This window comes from Schistosoma mansoni, chromosome 1 (assembly GCF_000237925.1).
Source record: "Schistosoma mansoni strain Puerto Rico chromosome 1, complete genome".
NCBI lineage: Eukaryota > Metazoa > Platyhelminthes > Trematoda > Strigeidida > Schistosomatidae > Schistosoma > Schistosoma mansoni.
Genome location: NC_031495.1, coordinates 9,990,526 through 10,009,563, shown reverse-complemented (window position 1 = coordinate 10,009,563; position 19,038 = coordinate 9,990,526). Strand labels below are relative to the sequence as shown.

The following is a 19,038-nucleotide window of genomic DNA, read 5'->3' as shown; positions in this document are numbered from 1 at the left end:
TAAAGAATCTGGATCTGTACAAATTTTCAAATTTGAGACATGCTTAGGAATACAGGTTGTTCACTAGGTCAAACCTAACAACTTGTTCGTCACAGAGCATATAGCAGAAGTATTATTGATTTGCTTGCGTGCATGGATTTTAATGTATTTACGTATCGTTGTACTAGAAGATATACAAGGAGAAAGATATGAACGAAGTGGATATTTAGTGTTTGATAAGATAACACCTGTCAGGATCCATTCCTGTTTTTCTCTCATTGTGAAACAAAGACATCCCGAGTATCTCTTGCTCCTGGTCCATAAATTGATAAGGCATTCACGTTTCAAATATTCTTATCCGATGAGCATTATTAGCATTACCGAGTTCACGCAGCTCATCCATTTTATTCGTTAAACTCGCGGCGTTCATATTTAGGCAGTTTATGCTTTCAATTTGAAACACATAAGCTTACCCGTCCTGTTTATCTGTATGAGCCTAATGTGAATCAATAGGTAACCTACCCACACGGGGTTTCCGAGTTCGTGGCCTAAGTACTTTTTGTGTTTTTATATTATCTTGACGATCCACAAGTAGGATAGTCGGCTCCAATTTTCCTTTGTGTTCGATTCTTGCATCATGTGGCCTATCCGGGTGCATATGGATTCCAGTCGGCGACCGGCGTCTGTTGGAACGAAATGCTTCTAGAGTTGCAGCCGTCATATGAGAGGATGTGAAGGTGATCTTCATCAGCTAGGGTCTAGAATCCCCGTCCTTCTTGGTTAGTCTCACCTATTTTTGAGTCAGAATGTTTTTGAGCTTCCAGGACTTCTTGATGAATCTCAATTTTCCGATATCAGAGTTTATGATCAGTAAAAAATGGTGAATTCTCGGCCTTTGATAGAGTGTTGAAAGTGCCATACAGCACAATACGTAGCTAGAAGTTTCCTACCAAAAATGCTGTACTTCAATTCGATGTCTAACAACCGTCTCGAGAAAAATGTCACAGGTTGCCAGGAGTGATTAACCCATTGTTGTAAGAGTTTTCTGATTACTGAATTGAATGCGTTTACGGCGAAACTAATAGGCGCTTGAGTGTCCTGATGTGCCAGCATTGTTGCCTTTGCGATGCGTCCCTTAACTGTGGAGAATGCTCTTCGCTCAGTGTTGTCCAGATAATTGAACTTCGCATTTCCACGAAGTTGGTCGGTTACCGTTTTCACAAGGAGGCACATTTCGTTATGAACCGTCTATAGAAAATTACAAGACCGTTAAATGTGCGCTATTGCTTGATGGTATTCGGTTTTGGGTAATTTAGAATGGCCGCCAATTTGCTTCTAAGAGGCCGGGTGCCTTGCGCATGAGTGATATATCCGACAAATCTAGAAAGTCGTTGCCTATTTGACATTTCTGAATGTTAACAGTGATGCAGCGTTTAGCAGTCGTTCGAACACAATGTCCTGTTACTGGAGATGAGATTTACTGTCCGGACTTGCGACGAAGCGGTCCTCTGCATATGCACATACGAAGTTGAGACCTTAAAGACATCGTCTACGAATCTCTGCAAAGTTTATGCAGCATTTCTTAAGCCAGAAGGAATATGCGAAAATTCGCGGAGACCAAAAGCGGTGATGATAAAGATTCTAGGAATGTCGTAAACAACCACGGGAATTCGGTCATACGATTTAATCAAGTCGTTTTTCGAAAAATCAGTTGTGCCTTTCAAGGTAGCTGCCAAATCGTGAATGTGAGGCAACGGGTGACGATCAGGAATAGTTTTCGCATTTAGTCAACGATAGTCACCAGTTGGATGCCAATCAGCCCTTTTTAAGTACCATGTGCATGGAAGCTTCCTGTGGGATGTTCGATGGCCGAATAATTCCATGTGGTTGAACTCCTTTTTGGCCAACTTCAGTTTTTCGAGTGCCACTCGGCGTGCTTTCGAGAATACAGGTGGTCCTGTAGTCGTGATGTGATGTGTAACATTGCTGTTTACACACGGCAATTTTTGTTGCGGTTGGTATATCCCAGAGTACTTATCGAGTAATGGTTGATGGAATGCATCTATTGTATGTCTAATTGTGCCTGGGGATAATTTGCAACCGCAAGAAGAAGTTATGCAAACAGATAACTTGCTGTTTCCGTTTACTAGCCTTCGTTCGCGCGTATCGATGAGTAGGTTGTGATGTGGTAGGAGGTCTATATCAATGACTGGCATAGAAACATCTGTAACAACGAAAATCCAGTTAATGGGTTTGCGTAAGCCCACGTTTAGGTAAACCAACATTTTACTATGTCTGGCGATTGGCTTTTGGTTTGCCACCTGTAAGTGTAAAACAGATTCGTGAAGCCGGTCGTTAGAATTCTCAGGAAGAATGCTAACTTTCAGGTCTACCAGGTAGCGAACGTTCTTTATTATATCTGTGACCTATAACAGACGGCTGTGTTCGCCGGCCACAGTTGTCGTTAACGCGTGCCGGCTGGGGAGTTTCGCGAATTGTTTTTCGAGTCGTTCGTTTTTTGGTTCGGATAATTGCAGGGTTTACTGCAATTTCTGGAAGACCTTCCATACTGTTTATGATACCAGCAGCAGTCGAGGTCACCCGTCTCTCGTGGTCTGCAGACAGATCGTCTTTACAACTGCGAACTTAAGTTAAAAGCTACTTCACCACCCTCGTTTTAACTAATGCCATTCTGACTCAACAATATCGAAGTTTGGTTCTGCTACGCAGAGAACAACGTCTTTGAGAATTGCATGAATTTTCCACGCGCACAATCCCTCGCAGTCTTAAAGGCACTACCGCGCGAATTCAACTGGTACGTCACACCTAGTATGTTTACTAGTGATGTTTCGGAACCTTACGAAACCCTAAAACGGTCGATTCTGAAACGCGCAAATCTAACCGATAGACAAAGGTTAGATCAACTCCTTATTGATATCGACTTGCGACAGACATGCTACTAAGAATGAGAGAAGTTATTGTCCAGAGAACTTTCGATGATGGTCTACGAGCTGGCTGCATCTGTTGACCGCATCCTGGAAATCACGAAGTTTTTTGCCGTCTAGGTTTCGTCAGTTAAAGAAAAACTTCAAATGACCCAGAATGATATTACAGAACTATATCATATGATGAAGGACAACTGGGAACAGATCAAAGTAGTACTAACTTCAACGTGTCAGAAGATGCTGAGGCGTAAAAGCATCACCACAAAAAATGGATCACTATAGAAACCCTGGACAAGATCCAAGAAAGGAAGAACACGAAGACAGTAATTAACGACAGCCGAACAAGAGCAGAGAAAGTCAAGGCAAAGAATACTATGCAGAAGCAAACAAACAAGTGAAAAAGAGCATCAAAGCCAACAAGCAGAAATACAGGGGAGGACTAGCAACGACGGCGGAATAAGCTGCAAAAGAACGGAATATGAAACAACAAAGAACCTGGCAGGGAGATAAAATAAACCAGAGAGACCAGTCAAGGACAAACAAGAAAAGAAAATCACGGAGATTCAAGAACGGAGGACAAGATGTGTAGAATACTTCGAGGAACTGCTGAATAGACCAGTCCCATTGAATACACAGGACAGCGAAGTAGCACCTATTGACCTTCTCTATAGATTTCACTCCACCAACGACAGAAGAAATCAGGATGGACATCAGACAAATCAAGAATGGGAAAGCAGCAAGCCTGACAATATACCAACTGAAGTTCTGAAGTCAGACATAGAAATAACTGCGAACATGCTTCACCTTCTATTTAGGAATGCTTAGGAGGAGGAACAAGTGCCGACGGACTGGAAGGAAGAACACCTCACTACGATACTAAAGAAAGGAGATATGAGCAAATGTGAGAACTACAGAGGCATCACACTACTGTCAGTACCTGGAAAAGTTTTCAACAGAGTGTTGCTGGACCGGATGAAAGACGCAGTAGATGACCAACTTCAAGATCAACAGGCTGGATTCCATGAGGGCCGGTCGTGCACAAACTAAATTAAGACACTATGGATCATTGTGGAAGAATTAGTTGAGTGGAGGTCGCCACTACACATCAACTTCCTTGATTATGAGAAAGCATTTGTGTGTATAGGAGAACATTATGGAAACTTCTTTGACACTATGTTGTGCGTGAGAAGATAGTCAGCATCATCCGGAATTCATACGACGGACTACAGTGCGAGGTCGTGCATGTATGACAGATGCATTCCAAGTTAGGACCGCAGTCAGACAAGGCTGTTTAGTCTCCCCTTCCTCCTTCTTCTGGTGGTTGACTGGATTATGAAGACCTTGACATCTGAGGGAAAGCACGGAATACAATAAACATCTCAGAACCAATTAGACGATCTGGACTTTGCAGATGACCTAACTATTTTAACCCATACACACGAACAATTGCAGATGAACACAACTAGTGTAGCAGCAGCCTCTGCATCGGTAGGCCTTAACATACACAAGGAAAAAAGCAAGATCCTCAAATACAACATGGAGAACACCAACCCAATCACACTTGATGGCGAAACTCTGGAAGAGGTGGAAACATTCACGTACCTGGGAAGCATCATTGATAAACAAGGAGGATCGGATGCAGATTTAAAGGCGAGGATAGGCAAAGCAAGGACAACATTTCTACAATTGGAGAACATATGGGACTCAAAACAACCGTCAACCAATATCAGAGTCAGAATCCTCAATACGAACGTCAAGACAGTTTTACTGTAGGGAGCTGAAACTCGGAGAACTACCACAACCATCATCACGAAGGTACAAGTATTAATAGACGATTGTCTGAGTAAGATACTGAGTGTCCATTGGCCGGATACCATCAGCAACAGCCTTCCAGCTGAGGAGGAAATTAGGAATAGACGCTGGAAGTGGATATGACACACATTGAGGAAATCATCAGAATACAGCATGAAGCAAGTACTACCTTGGAATCCTGAAGGGAAATGGAAAAGAGGAAGACCAAAGAACGTACTGCGCCGAGAATCGAAAGAAGACTTGAACAACAATCGGGAAGAATTGCCCAGGACAGAGTTGGATGGAGAATGCTGGTGAGCGGCCTTCTACGAAGGGTGACAGGCGTAAGTAAGTAACATGATATTCCTATTGATAATTGTTGCTATTATTATAGCTACAATAACCAATAATACATCTCGCCTAGAAAGTATCAACTTTTTTTGTACGATTGTGAACTATTGATTAGTACTGAGAAGGCAAAGGTATGTAAAAAATAATTTCTTACTTCTTGTGAGATTTTTAAAATTTGCTATTGACGCATTTCGCTAATACTTGAGACAACCGATGTGAAATCCATTATTTCCAATTGATAACATCAAATAAATCAATCGGGGACTTTTACGTGCATTCCATAGCATGCTATCCGATGTAATACAATACTTGTAGGTTTTAAACTGTAGAGCTTGCAACAAATGTTACTGAAAACAGTTGTTTGTCCAAATGTTTTTTTTATGTTCTTGAGCATTCGACGGGAATTTCTAAATAACTGAAATATAGTGAGCATGTAACTGCTTTGAAGGTACTCAAGGAGTAAATGAAGTGTAGTGTAAAACTCACAAGATCGAAAACCCCGTTGGGTTTCATCTGAAACTGCACTGTGACTCATTAATGTCACTTCATTAATATTACGTCGCTGAAAATGTATGCTTTAAACCAAATCGGATCTATCAAAACGTATGTCGTTGGATTTAAAAGCAACATTTGACAAAATCTACTTGCTACTGAGGATCTTTCTGAAATTCCAAAGGATTCACTTATGACTTACGTTCCAGAAGTTTCGAGTGGTTAAATTATAACTAGAAAAATAATTCCCGAAAACAATATGTATAATTATTCGCATATTTTACAAAGGGTGCAGTTAGCGACTAAGCTATTTGAGCGTCTTTGACTTTGAGTGATTTAATCACAGCAAGAGAAGACCCTTTTAGTGTCCATGGAACATTTTTATACATAGCGATCCCGTTTTCGTTTACTCTAAGATCTGGCTTCACTTGTTCAAAAATTTTCTTTTTGGGATTAAGTTGGTCATCAGGATCGTCTGAAAAATGGAAAAAGCAACTGATTAAGCAGTCAATTAAAATCAAAATTTATAAAACCAAGACAGTCGAGAAACTAACACAAACATAGTTGAGCATAATCAAATAATAGGTATCCCAATATTGAATATATTCAGTCTATTTAAAATTGTTAAAGTACGTTAATTTGAGAAATGGTTGTCACTAACTTTTCTCCCGGTCACTATAAGACATATGATAGTCAAATTATCCGACATAACTAAGTACTAAATTCAGAGAACCCCACAGATGGAATAAAGAATAGAATAGAACTACATGAATTTAGGAAGCCTGAATTAAGATAACTAGACTGAAAATAAGGGGTTCATTGATTCTGATCAAATCTTTCATCACTAAACTTAGTCAGTTTAAAAACAGTCATAAAGGTCGTAAAACAATTAGCATGTCGAGAATGTTTTGTTACAGTCATCAAACAATTTATACTATCATTTTGAAGGCAAACAGGGCTGTTTGTGGTTTGATTTAGCGAAACTTTACGTATTCTGTAGTGGCATCAGTTATTTTGTTTATTTCAAACAATTTAGATAACTCGTTCAACTAAACTAGTATATATCTACAAATGTCAATTAAATACCACAAAGCACAGAATTAATGAGTTAGATGTTCTAAATACATAATACAAATCAGCCTAAGGCCACTAAGGGAAGCCCATTAGATTCTAAAGAATTACCTCAACCTAAAGAATGTGAAGTAGAAGTTCGTGTTATGAAAGATGTATGTACTATTTACAAATATGTATGCTTCAATGATTAGGTCTAATTATAATAACAAGAGCGCGTTAATAATAATCATTAAGTCAATGCTCTAAGAATGATTTTAAGCACGATAAATAACCAAATAATGTCAAATATATCAGATGTAAGGATAGTTAACTACAACTAAAGCGTGATATTTAATTTTCTTTCGAAAGACTAAGGACAGCTAAATAGTTATTACTCACGTCTAGTTCCAGGAACCACAACTGAATCACCTAACTGTATATCTGGGCCCTCGACAATCAAAGGCTCTACTCCACATGTATCTGGAGAGCTTGCACACATCAACATTGCTTCTGATTCAACACCACGCATTTTTGCTGGCTTGAGGTTGCAGAGAAATATCCCGACTCGATTTTGTAGTGATTCGATAGGCAGATATTTCACCAGCCCGCTGACAACAGTGCGTATTTCACTTCCACCCAAGTCAACCTGAATAAAATGGTGAAAAGCATGTTTTAAGATATATAATACAAAGTGTGGACAGACTAAACACATTGCACAAAACATGAATACTGATTTAAAGAGATGACACAGAAAACCACTTACTTTCTCTACATATAACGAGTCAGCATCAGGATGTCGATTTACATCTATAATTCGACCGACACGTAGATCCAGACGACCAATATCAACAGGCTTCTCAGCAGATTGTGGTTTTCCATCTGGTATTTTACGTTCGGTCTTCGGATTTTTAGTTTTCACTGAGTCTGTTTGTACCTCTGTCCTCTGTTCGGGTTGCTCTGTTATGATAAACCACAAAATGAGAAGTTCTATTACTAGCCCCGGAAAAGATTTTTATGTCGGTATTATGCGGCACTAAAAAAGCCACGCACAGAATAACAGTATTATGAAGAAAAAGAACACAGGGAGACCTCGTTATTAAAATACAAGTTAAAAAGACTAGTATCCAATAAACGATCAACACAAATTGAAAAAACAATTAACATCGACTTCATTCGGCAACGGAGTTACATTTACCTTTTTGAAAAGTGTAATGCGACAACAGACAGGATAGACATGGCTTTTCAGTCTGAGTCACTGACTTGCAAGACCCCTGAGACCCCCCCCCATGAGAATTGTGACTGGCCAACATTTAACAATCTCTTATAGGAACTTTTTATTTCACACCATAAAATACTCACCCCTACCATCTCCGCCCAGTTCCCACATCGGCAAACCAATGTGCGATTCAAAAACTGGGAAAACAATTGAGGAAACGGTTTATTCCCAACATGACAGGATTCCGAAAATGGTGAAGATAATTAGCTTATCATAGAACCCAAGCAAAATATAAAGTCTCAACATTATTTGCACGGTGTTACAATCGCATGTTTTATTTATTTAAATATAAATATTGGTAAAAGAAAGCACCAGATACATATGCGCCGCACAAATCTCATTTGATTTGTGTGAGGGCTGTGATACTGCCCAGGTGCCCAGACTGAAGCAGGTGGTTTTCTTAGGGAGCCACACCCGGAGCCTTTGACCTGAAGGTCTAGTCCAAAAGGCAGTGGAGCATCCTGAGGAGATGCAGTCCCATAATAGCCGTTGATCAATGATTGATTCGTACGCCATTTGTTCCCTCAGGATACTGGAGCCCATGTGCACCATTGGTTTGGAATCAGGGTTTTCCAACTCCCCTAGGTGGACTCGCCTTGTCCATCAACCCGGTTAAAGTGCCGGACATTCGCTTTTCGTCCTCTCAATTTCGTAAACAACAGTAATGCCACGAGAAGGCAATGAGTAGGACTTCCCTGTCAGAGGCTATATATTCGCTGGCCATGTGAGAGCATTTCGAGAGGGAGAGCGGACTCCCCCCACTCTCGGCCATACCAGGGCATTCGGAGGCTACAACCGCATGTGGGTAAATCCGTTAGGAAAATGACAATAAAAAACATTTTGAATGTCCTCATTTAAGATCCAGATTCCATATGCACCGAAAAAAATAGAGGCGTTGTTGAACAGTAACATTCAGTCTGCTAGATTATTTTTACTAACAACATTAATATTATCGATTGTTGCCGATGAAAAGTGTATATTTGTGAACATAAATAATTGATAATCAGTACGCCGAAAAGAGGTCTCATTGTCGAAAAAAAAACACTAAATTCATTAAAACCTGCAATATTAGCAAGGGCATCAGTGGCAGTAATTTAGACTTACTAAACTTGTAATTACTGCCAATGTCTCATTTCAATATTTACACCCATTTTGTAGGTCGTAACCATCTTGAAGTATCAGGTCTTAAATTGCGAACAATATCCAATATTGCCCCAGCTTAGCAAAAAACGGTGACATCACGCTGAATGCTATATATTACGAGGACAGATATTAATATGGTCAACCCAAGTGTGAATCTAGAGCTAGAAATCAAATGAGCTCATTTTCACATCCTGACACAAAGGATTAAATCATTGGAAAAAGTGGATCAATAGAGAGGCTGAAAGACCAGAAACTAACCTTCAGGCACTAGTTTTTTTTCAGACAATGGTCCGATTTCCAGTGAATTTCCATTCAAATTAGAAACACTGGATACAGCCTTGACAGATGGTAAATGATATTGTTGGTTTACTATTTGTAAAAAGACATTAATTAACTTGACTAACACCCAAGAAGTAGCTCCTGTTGAATAACTGATTCTTTTAACGATTTTATCCTGTGCAACAACTGTTGATTCTGTACTTTGAGGCATGCTTCAACATAGTTTACCGCATCTGGTGTCGCAATTGATTCCAAATGTTTTAACTTGTCAGAGATAGACTGCAATAGCTTATTCATCTGTAAAACCAATGGAAACGTCCACAGGACAAAAAGTCTTTGCATTTAATCAGAATTCACATGAAAAATATACAGTGCAGTTTTTAATACACACGATCTTGGCCTGTGAAATCAGGTGTGAGAAATAAAGCCACTGTGCATGAGATTAGTATTGATCACACAAATACGACACAACCGAAGCGACGATTGAATTTTACTACATTACGCTGGCGACTCCATATGTATTGAAATATTGCCCAAAGGTATTATACTGAATTTGAACAAACCTAGTGTAAGAACCGTCACTGGTTTGCAACGTTTAATTATAAGATGACTTGTTGAGATACAGGAACACTAAACTCAAGAAAATCGTGCTGGTTTCAGATGTGACCGCCTTCGAATAAATCAAGTACTCTCATGATGCTCTTACGAAAGCCCAACTACAATAGTATTTCATGTTATACATATAGCACTTTTCAAGCCCACTACTAAACAACGTACGGGATAATTACACAAATGCACTGGACAGTAGCACAATATACGGCATTGTCTGCAGATGCGGTAATCATAGGTTTCCGCGAGGCATTGGATGAAGAGTTTCACCCATAACATCAGAGTCTTCCAATTTTGAAGTAACATGCACCACACAGGACTAAACTTTCTTCGTAGCCGAAGACAGATAATAACGGCGAGAGAGACACTGTGTGAATGAAATCGGCAACTTGTAATGTACTTTAAGACAGCACCTTAGGTCTCCTAATCATTTATCTGCCATTATATAATCAAGCCTCCTTAGGTCATAGACACTATTGCTTACAGATGATATCAAAATCAGAAGTATATCAAGTAGTGAGACTGATTATCTTGCTATCTAAGCTGATTAAAACGTTTGAAGATTAACGATAGAAAGAGTAGGCTGATGCACAGCCCAGTATTCACCAAAATACCACCAACAAAACACCGATTCCAAAAGTTCGGAAACAAAATACCTAGAGGTAACCGTGTGTTATGATTTGAAAACAACTGTTCATTGTAATGCAGCAGTTGGTTAGGGTTTTTCCGTGCAGTACGTCACTAAGTAAGGCGGGAAATCAACCAGCCAAATGTTGTCAGCCTTTAATTTGACATGCATATGAGAACCATAATGAGATATATCTTCATCAGATCGTCTGCCATAACTCACCCTCGCAACCCGACAGTACCGAATAATTTTATACAGCGCGCCAAACGGTCCAAATGGTTGAGGATGGAATAAAAGAAGCTTTCGCTTAACGGGCTTCCGTGTCTAGTAGCAGTGGATCACCAATACCTCAAGGCAAAAACCTAGGTATATGAACGATAATAGAGGGAAAAAAAAGAATTTGGTAAATCATAATAATGTTATCCTTAGTCCTTGAGAATAAGTCAAGTTTCCTCTTAAAGGACTATTGGGAAGTCGCTTGGACTAGCTCAGTCGGCAGCGAATTCCAGCATTTGACAACTCTAACGGAGTAGAAGTTGGGTCTGCAGTCTGTTCTGCTATATAGGGTCTCCAATTTCTGGGTGTTACCTCTTAGGTTAGTGTTGTGACTAAGCTTAAGAATATGTTTAAGGGGATGACCAGAAGTATTAAGGATACTGTAAGTCATAAGAAGGTCACCTATAAGACGCCTGTACTCTAACGGGTAAAGGTTAAGTGATTGGAGGCGCTCTTCATAAGGTTTGAATTTGAGTCCCCGAACGAATACCACGCAGTAACAAAAGCGAGGTAATCTATGTTCTCTTTCTTCTTCGAACACAGTTTATTTCGACTCCAGAATAGCATGTCGAAAGAAAACGGTGACATTTTTTTGTTATTACATTTCAAGTAAGCCTTCATGAGTGCTTAATGTTGAGGACGTGTGACTTGGACCCAACTTCTTCAAGTAATACGTCCAAAGAATTCATGGACGTGTGAGAAAACATGTATGTCACCGGGATATTTTTCATCCAAGATCAGTGAAATCGTCAGTTATGTTGTCTGAGCTGTCGTGACTCAAAATTTTTCCTAATACTACATACATCAAAATCAAATCATCTCTTAATCTGCAAACGGATAGTGTAAACAATTATGGCTCCTAAGTATCATTTCATATGATAGGCTATGGATTTCCAGAATTGTACAGGTAGCTAACTCTCGTATGGTCTAGGAGGTAAGTCAACATTTGAACCAGTGTTTGAGGTCTGAACACATTGTAGCTGTAAACAAATCCCCAAAATCAATCGCTCGACATTGGATGCTGACCACAGTTTTAGTGAGCTCATTTAGATGAAGGCGCTCGGTCGTGCTTCCGCACCACATCACCATCTGGAACGGCGTGCCCAACGTCTCCTGAGATCACTATAGTTTAGGTCAGTCACTTCACGATATTTTGATAACCTATCGAATATATCTTCCAACCTCCTCGCTTCCGACTTTTGATTTCACTGAGTGAGCGCGAATCGATTACAGAAGGTGTTACTGATAAAGTGTTGTCAAACTATAATACTGGTGGTATCTTCAACATTTTTAAAATTCCGACCTCACAAAAGCTCTGTGAGTCGTGGTGGACATATTTGCATCTAGCCGTCTGAGCACCCTTCAACTTACGAGCCCAGGAGGTCCATAGTCAACCTCGGAAGAAATTCGTAAATTCCCAAATCTCCGTTTCCGTTCTAGTCAGTCAAGCTGGACTTGGCCGAAGGTAGAAGTTAGGCCGATATAACTGATTTCTACCGGCTTCTTATTAATATATTGCTCTGATCATCTATCTCTTTCTGCCACGAGGTTACTTGTGTGTGACGACCCTAACGATATCATAAATATACAGTGCTAGACAGCATTGTTGTCGTAACTCCTTTTGGATCGAAGATCTCAAAGCTGTTCGAATCAGAATAAAGGAATGAAGGGGTCAGAATATATGCGGCGAAAATGTTCGAAGCTTTTAAATTTATATGATCTATGCCGACTAGTTGTTGTAAGGGATGCACAGCGCAGAGTACTGCATCACATGTTGTTTGTTTAAACAAAAACCACGATGATCGTTTTGATTACTACGTATAATGTGTTAACTAGTACACTGGTGGAGCCGATAGGTCTGTGAGAGATAGTGCAACGTCATGCGGTATGCTAAGTTCACATAGTTTATTTTAGCTTCCGGACACGCTAATCCATTCATTTTTCTTAAACCACATTTTGAACTTGTCACTTATTGACTTATTTATTCTTGCTGTTTTTAGTTGAGCGTATGTGTGCGCACATCTTATCCTACTCATCGCATATGTGTAGCTTATGTTTACCTGGCTATATATATTGGTAAACGCTTGGTTGAATCGAGGTGGCTTACAAGCCTTCTCTAGCCTGCCTCATTCTTCTCTATTTGTTTCATCTCCCTGAGTGCCCTTCCGAATCACTGAGTGCATGAAATATACATATTCAAAATCCGTTCTCATATTTGGCTTACTAACGCGAGTTAAGTATAGATGACATGTGTATTTCAATGAAAATCATTCATATGATCTAAGGGAGTCAGATATCGGGCCACTATATGTCTATAGTTCGGTGGGTGTAATACTAATCTGGAAGAGGTGCTGAATATGCAACTTATGATAATACTACTATTCAAAAACCTCCTAAGGCAATTGTCTCAAACCAGTAAAATTAGATATTAGGGTATATGAGAGGGAAGATTTATGTTAAATGTAAATAGTTAAATCTTGGCGCATAATATCTGAGAAATTTAGTCTCCGGGGGAGTTATCGAGGATGACAGCTAACGCTCGCTCTTTCTGAGTCAGTTACTAATCGAGTTTACGGAATGTCGGAAGTTACTCGACCCGAATATCAACAGCGGCGATAACAATAATAAACAGCCGAATAATCGTTACACGAAATAAATACAAGACCTCTTCCTGACTAGGATTTTTTAGTGTTCATCAATATATCGTGAGCTCCTATTATTTTTGATGGACTCTCTTCGCCTTATTCAGTACAATGACTGAAGCCAGCTATGACTGAACTACAGTTACCCAGCAAAAGGAACAAAGCACGTCTGAACAACCAACGTCACCAATCGTGTCAGCATCAGAGAAACATTGACAGGGGGTATGTCTTACACTTTGTGATGCAGCCGCTTGACCAAATGCTCTCGAAAAATGGTTTGCACCCTCAAACTAATTTTAGCAGTATATATATTGAGGGTTCATGAAGTTTCTTATTTGAGGAGTTTACTTACTACTTCAGTCGAACCTTACTCAGTGTATCCATGAGAATTCTAAGGCATGACTGACCATAAACTTTGACCCAAGCAGCTTACTATTGGCAAGCAGTCCTGACAGATTGTTACATTTGATTATGTCTGATAGTTTTAATCTAAGTCAATAGGTCGGACATCGAGTCGCGGACAAGTAACCGTGTCACCCCTCTTCCTCTTTAATTTATTCACCATATCAGTCGAACTGCAAAACAAAGAAGGAAAATCCAAGCAAGTACTGAAAAAGGTTATGCCATAGCAAGTGTGTGTGAATGGATCTTGTGAAAAAACAAATATACAAGCCTCTGCACATCATAGTACTTACAAATAATAGGCTTCGGTTGTTTGGTTGTTTTATAAGAATTATGTATGTATACTGAAACGTCTTCTCATTGGTTTCTTATCGGAAAGTTTGTGGGTGGTAAAAATTCACATTTATTCATATATGACAAGAGCAAACGGCATAATGAATAAGCTGCACAACTCCACAAATGAATGGAATGCAAGGGCAAGTTCTATAAAAAATGTCTTATCCACATATATACATATGAAGAGAGCCAATCAATCAAAGGGGGTTTTATACCCAATCGTCTAAGCTTCTTGATAAGACATACGTGGTTGACCCTATCAAAAGCTTTTGAGAAGTCCAGGTAGATGACGTCAACCTTCCCCTTGCGATCAAGGATGGTTGTCCATCTATCCACCGCAGTCAGCAGGTTTGTCATACAAGAATGACCTTTTCTGAAACCATGCTGTTGAGGTGAGAAGAACTTTGAGGATGATAAGTATTCTAACGTACCGTCGTATATTAGGGGTTCCATAATTTTGGAAGGTATGGAGAGAAGGGCCACTGGTCGGTAGCTTGAGGGTTCACTGCGTCGACCTCCCTTGAAAATTGGTGTAATGTGGGCCAGCTTCCAAATTTCCGGTAGTTTGCCTCTGCTTAGCGAGTGTGCGAACATCACGCTAAGTGGTGATGCCAGGATTGAAGCTGCTTCCCTCAATACAGCGGAATGAACCATATCCGGACCAGGAGAAGTGTCTTTTCTTAGATGCTGCAGTTTACGGAGCACAAGGTCAGCACTCAAGTCCACTTCGGAAAGTCCTGCACAGGTGCAGATGAAGCTTTCATCAGTATAGTTGATGTGGGTCGGCTGGAATGTCTGAGAGTACTGTTCAGCCAAAAGGTTAGCGGCATCACCGTCGTTATTGGTCGGGCCATTAGGACCAAGCAGTTGGGAAACTCCAGTTTTGCCTTGTCGAAGAGAAGCTGCGTAACTGAATAAGCTTTTCAGATTGGAAACGAATTTATCGACAAGCTTGGTCTGGTACTGAAGCCTGTCTTCTCTTATTGCCTTTGAACATATGTTCCTTATGCGTTTATATTGCCTGTATGCGTCGTTATTGTCAGTTCGTTTATATTCGGCCCAACAGTGCCTTTCGCGGCTTAGAAAACGACGAGTGCGTTTCTTGATGATTGGAGGTTGTTTGTAGCTTTTTGGGATCATTTGAGGAACTGAATGCTCAGTAGCACATAAGATCGTGTGCAGTAAAAATTCCCAATGAGTATCCACTTCAAGTTGAGGGTGAACATCCCAACCCACCTGTTGTAGATAGTCCTGTAAAGCTAACACATTCAACCGTTTGAAATTCCAGCGCCTGTTGTTGGTGGGATATCTTAGCTCCGTTTTGCTGACAAAGCTGAATGATAAGACGGCGTGATCACTTTTCTCCAGGGGAGCCAGGATTGAGAGGTAGTCAACTAGGAATTCTTCATTTGTGAATACCTAGTCTAAGCGCGACGGCGTCTGACTGTTTCTCCAACGAGTTGCCGAATTCACATTTTCGAATAATCCTAGGTCACCGATGAGGTTGAAGAACAGAGCTTCAGTAGAGTTGTCACCTCCAATGTATGTATGATCCACGAAGTTGATTCTAGGAAGATTGAAGTCCCCTAGAATCAGGATTTGAGAGAATCCGAGACGCGTAGAGCGAGTTAATCCTTCCAGCAGACGTTTGTCATACTCGATGTCGGCAGTGGGCTTCCTGTAGATGACCCCAACTAGACACCTCGAGGTGGTAGACAATCTTACTGAGCACCATACTGACTCATCAAGATTGAGAAACTCTTGGTTGTGAAGTTGGTGCGCCTCTAGGCATGATCGTATGTATAATGCTACCCCACCCCCCATTCCAATTTTCCTGTCGTTGCGAAATAAAGGCATTCCAGTTATTGCTAGCTCCTGGTCCGTAAACTGAGACGTTATCCAAGTTTCGGATATTCCTATCAGATGGGCATCATTAGCGTTGCTAAGTTCACGTAGCTCATCCATTTCATTTGGCAAGCTCGCGGCGTTCGTGTATAGGCAGTTTATGCTTTCAATTTAGAACGCGTGAGCTTCTTCCTGTTTGTCTATATGAGCCGTGCGTGAGTGGACAGGTAGCCTACCTATACGATGTTTACCGAGTTCGTAGTCCCTGTCCTTTACACGTTTTTTTATGATCAAGACAATCCACGAGTGGAATTGTCAGCTCCAGCTTGCGTTTGTGCTTGATCCTGCTGTCGTGGGGCCTATCCGGATGCATATGGATGCCAGTTGGCAACCGACGTCTATTGGCACGAAATGCTTCCAGAGTTGCAGCCGCCATGTGGGAGGAGGGGAAGGTTATCTTCAATAGCCGGGGCCTAGAGTCTCCGTCTCTCTTGGCTAGTCGCATTACCTGTTGGGTCAGTATGTTCTTGAGTTTTAAGGAATGCTTAATGAATTTCCATTTCCGAATATCAGAGTTTGCTTGAGTTGGGTCCGTATTTTCCGGTACACCTTGCACAATGATATTTCGTCCACGGAAAAACGCCTCGCGAGATTCCTTAAGGATGTTCCGGATGAGATTTCGTTCAGAATACGGTATGTCGGGCAGCATTCTTACGTTCCCATCGGATTTCAGTAAGTGACTGGCTAGCAGGACGTCCTCTACGTCGGAGGCATTCTTAAGTGTAACACGAAGCAGACTCGGGTGGTTTTGGTGGTTAGAGTCCTTCCCCCGAGTGAGCCGTGTGACAGTCAAAGGCTCTATTCTAGGGAGTTCAAGCCTCTTGTTCAATTCTCCCCAGATCATCCTATCATTTTTGTCCTGCATACTGAGAGGAAGGTCGGGGTTGTCAATAAGGTTCATGATTATGACAGAGTCGTCACGAACCGTAATTGATTTCCCAGGTTTTCCAGGGCGTCTAGGTTTGGTATCTTGTTGTTTGGATATCGAGGCGCGTTTTCGATTCCTGGGCTCAGTGATGACTGGGCGGACAGTCGTGGGGGTAGACTGTACGGCCAAAGCATCAATTGATTTCCGCACGATACTTGGGATGTTCAGTTTCGGCGGGGACGCTTGGTCCTTTTTACTCCTGTTAACGTGAGTCCAACCACCTACAGGATTTTTGGGAACCACTGTCTCATTCAAGGACTCTTCCCTATGGGACCCAAGTTTACTGAGGGAGTCGATGACAGTCGATGTTAAGATGGTGGTGAGTTTCAGCACATCATCACTCGTGCTGTTAACAGCACCGTCGATAACCGACCTGTCAATATCCTTTTTCTTATTTGCCCTATGCGTTCCACTTTTGGTACCCCTCATGATACTATCATTTACCAAATTCTTAGACAACTTATCTCTCAGACCTGTTAGTAAAGTAATGATGGTACCCAACATAACTACGGTATCAGTGTTGCAGGTAACACATACCCACCTAAGATCAGACTTACTGGGTCTGCTATGGGCTGCTGCTGTTAGATCTGTACATGCTTCATGGAACCAACCTTTGCAATTGTCACATTGCATGCCAGATGTAACAGCGAAACGTCAACCAGGTCAGATCAGTGGGTAGTGAGCAAAAGGCGTCACTTGAAAATCATTGGCTCATAAGAGTTTAATCAAATCGTGAAGGATTCTGGATTCAATCTAACATTACCTTTTCGTAAAACTAGTTTAAGCGCGGTCGGAGTTTGAAGTCCATTTTCTGAAAAACAGGTGGATCATGATTTCGGAGGCAAAGTTCTTAGTAGTCACTGCTTTTGGGAACCTTGTAAAATAATCCGCACATAAAAATGTATGAAGGACTTTTTAACTTCCACCTACACTTAAGTAGCAATCTATTTCCAGTTGACAGAACAGAGGGATGTTTCCCACGTCTCATATAGCGGTAAAAAGAGCCGGGTAATGTCTCACCCTGTGCTTTTCCGTTTGACCTATAATCTAGTAAAAGTTCTTGGTATTTCAACTGACCGAATATGCTTAGTTATAATAAATTCTTACAAAAATTCTTTCCAAATCTTCAAGCAAGCTCCATATGAGTTAAGAAGTGAAATCTAAAATGTTGGATCTAGGACACAAGTATTATTCACTAAAAAATTATTTAACACTTTTGATTCACACAGCCGCTTTACCTTCAGACCACCGCAAAACGATGAAACGGACTATCTTGACATTTTAACACAAAAAGATAAGTGCGTCCACTAAATTCTGGCGAAACCCATAACAGCTCATAATGGACGTGACCAAAACGAGCGTTAATAACTGAAGAACAGTCTCAGAAACACTTCTTGTTTTGATCCGCCTTCGATTCTTGGCAAGCTACGTAAGAGCGCGTACAGTCCGTAATGTCTTTACCGTTACCAGACTAGTAAAGTTGTTTTGTATTGAGCCTGGTGGTCGCTTAAACACCTGGATGAGGTGCCTTAAGTGACACAGAGGAAGCGTTCCAATGATGATCTATCTGTACAACTAAACGAACGCCACACAGTAAGATTTTTCAGAATTATGGCCTAGCTCGGTCTTAGTGTTACTCTGATAATAAGCCTAATCTTAACGTTGTAGATTTGTCATGATGTGACTGAATAGTCTACAACATCTTACGTGGAGGTCAGATCACTGCTAACACTGACACGTCGTATCATGATAATCAGTAACGTAATGATTAGCACTTAGGAAAAACACATTTTGGCTGGGGATAAGATAATATATTTATTGTGGAAAGGTATGGGTTACACAAGAATGACTGCGTCTGAAGGGATGAGCCATGCCATAACGATTGATTTGTACCACGTACATCATTGCTAACCTTCTCTCCGCGTTAAATGTTGAATATGAATTTTCGCAGTCAACTCATGTTTAGCTTCGAGGATAGTGTGGTTAAAACCAGTACCACTACA

The 19,038-nt window shown here is 40.8% G+C and overlaps 1 protein-coding gene across 1 annotated transcript; it reads right to left on the bottom strand.

Moving 5' to 3' along the window:
• Positions 1-5,800: 5,800 nt before the first annotated feature.
• Smp_073620 (putative methionyl-tRNA synthetase) lies at positions 5,801-9,606 on the bottom strand (the record flags this gene model as incomplete). Its single annotated transcript, XM_018793196.1, has 5 exons — positions 5,801-6,033; positions 7,011-7,257; positions 7,375-7,568; positions 9,289-9,399; positions 9,435-9,606. The coding sequence occupies 5 exons, from the start codon at positions 9,604-9,606 to the stop codon at positions 5,861-5,863; spliced, it is 897 nt and encodes a 298-aa protein (XP_018647733.1). The 3' UTR covers positions 5,801-5,860.
• Positions 9,607-19,038: the final 9,432 nt, after the last annotated feature.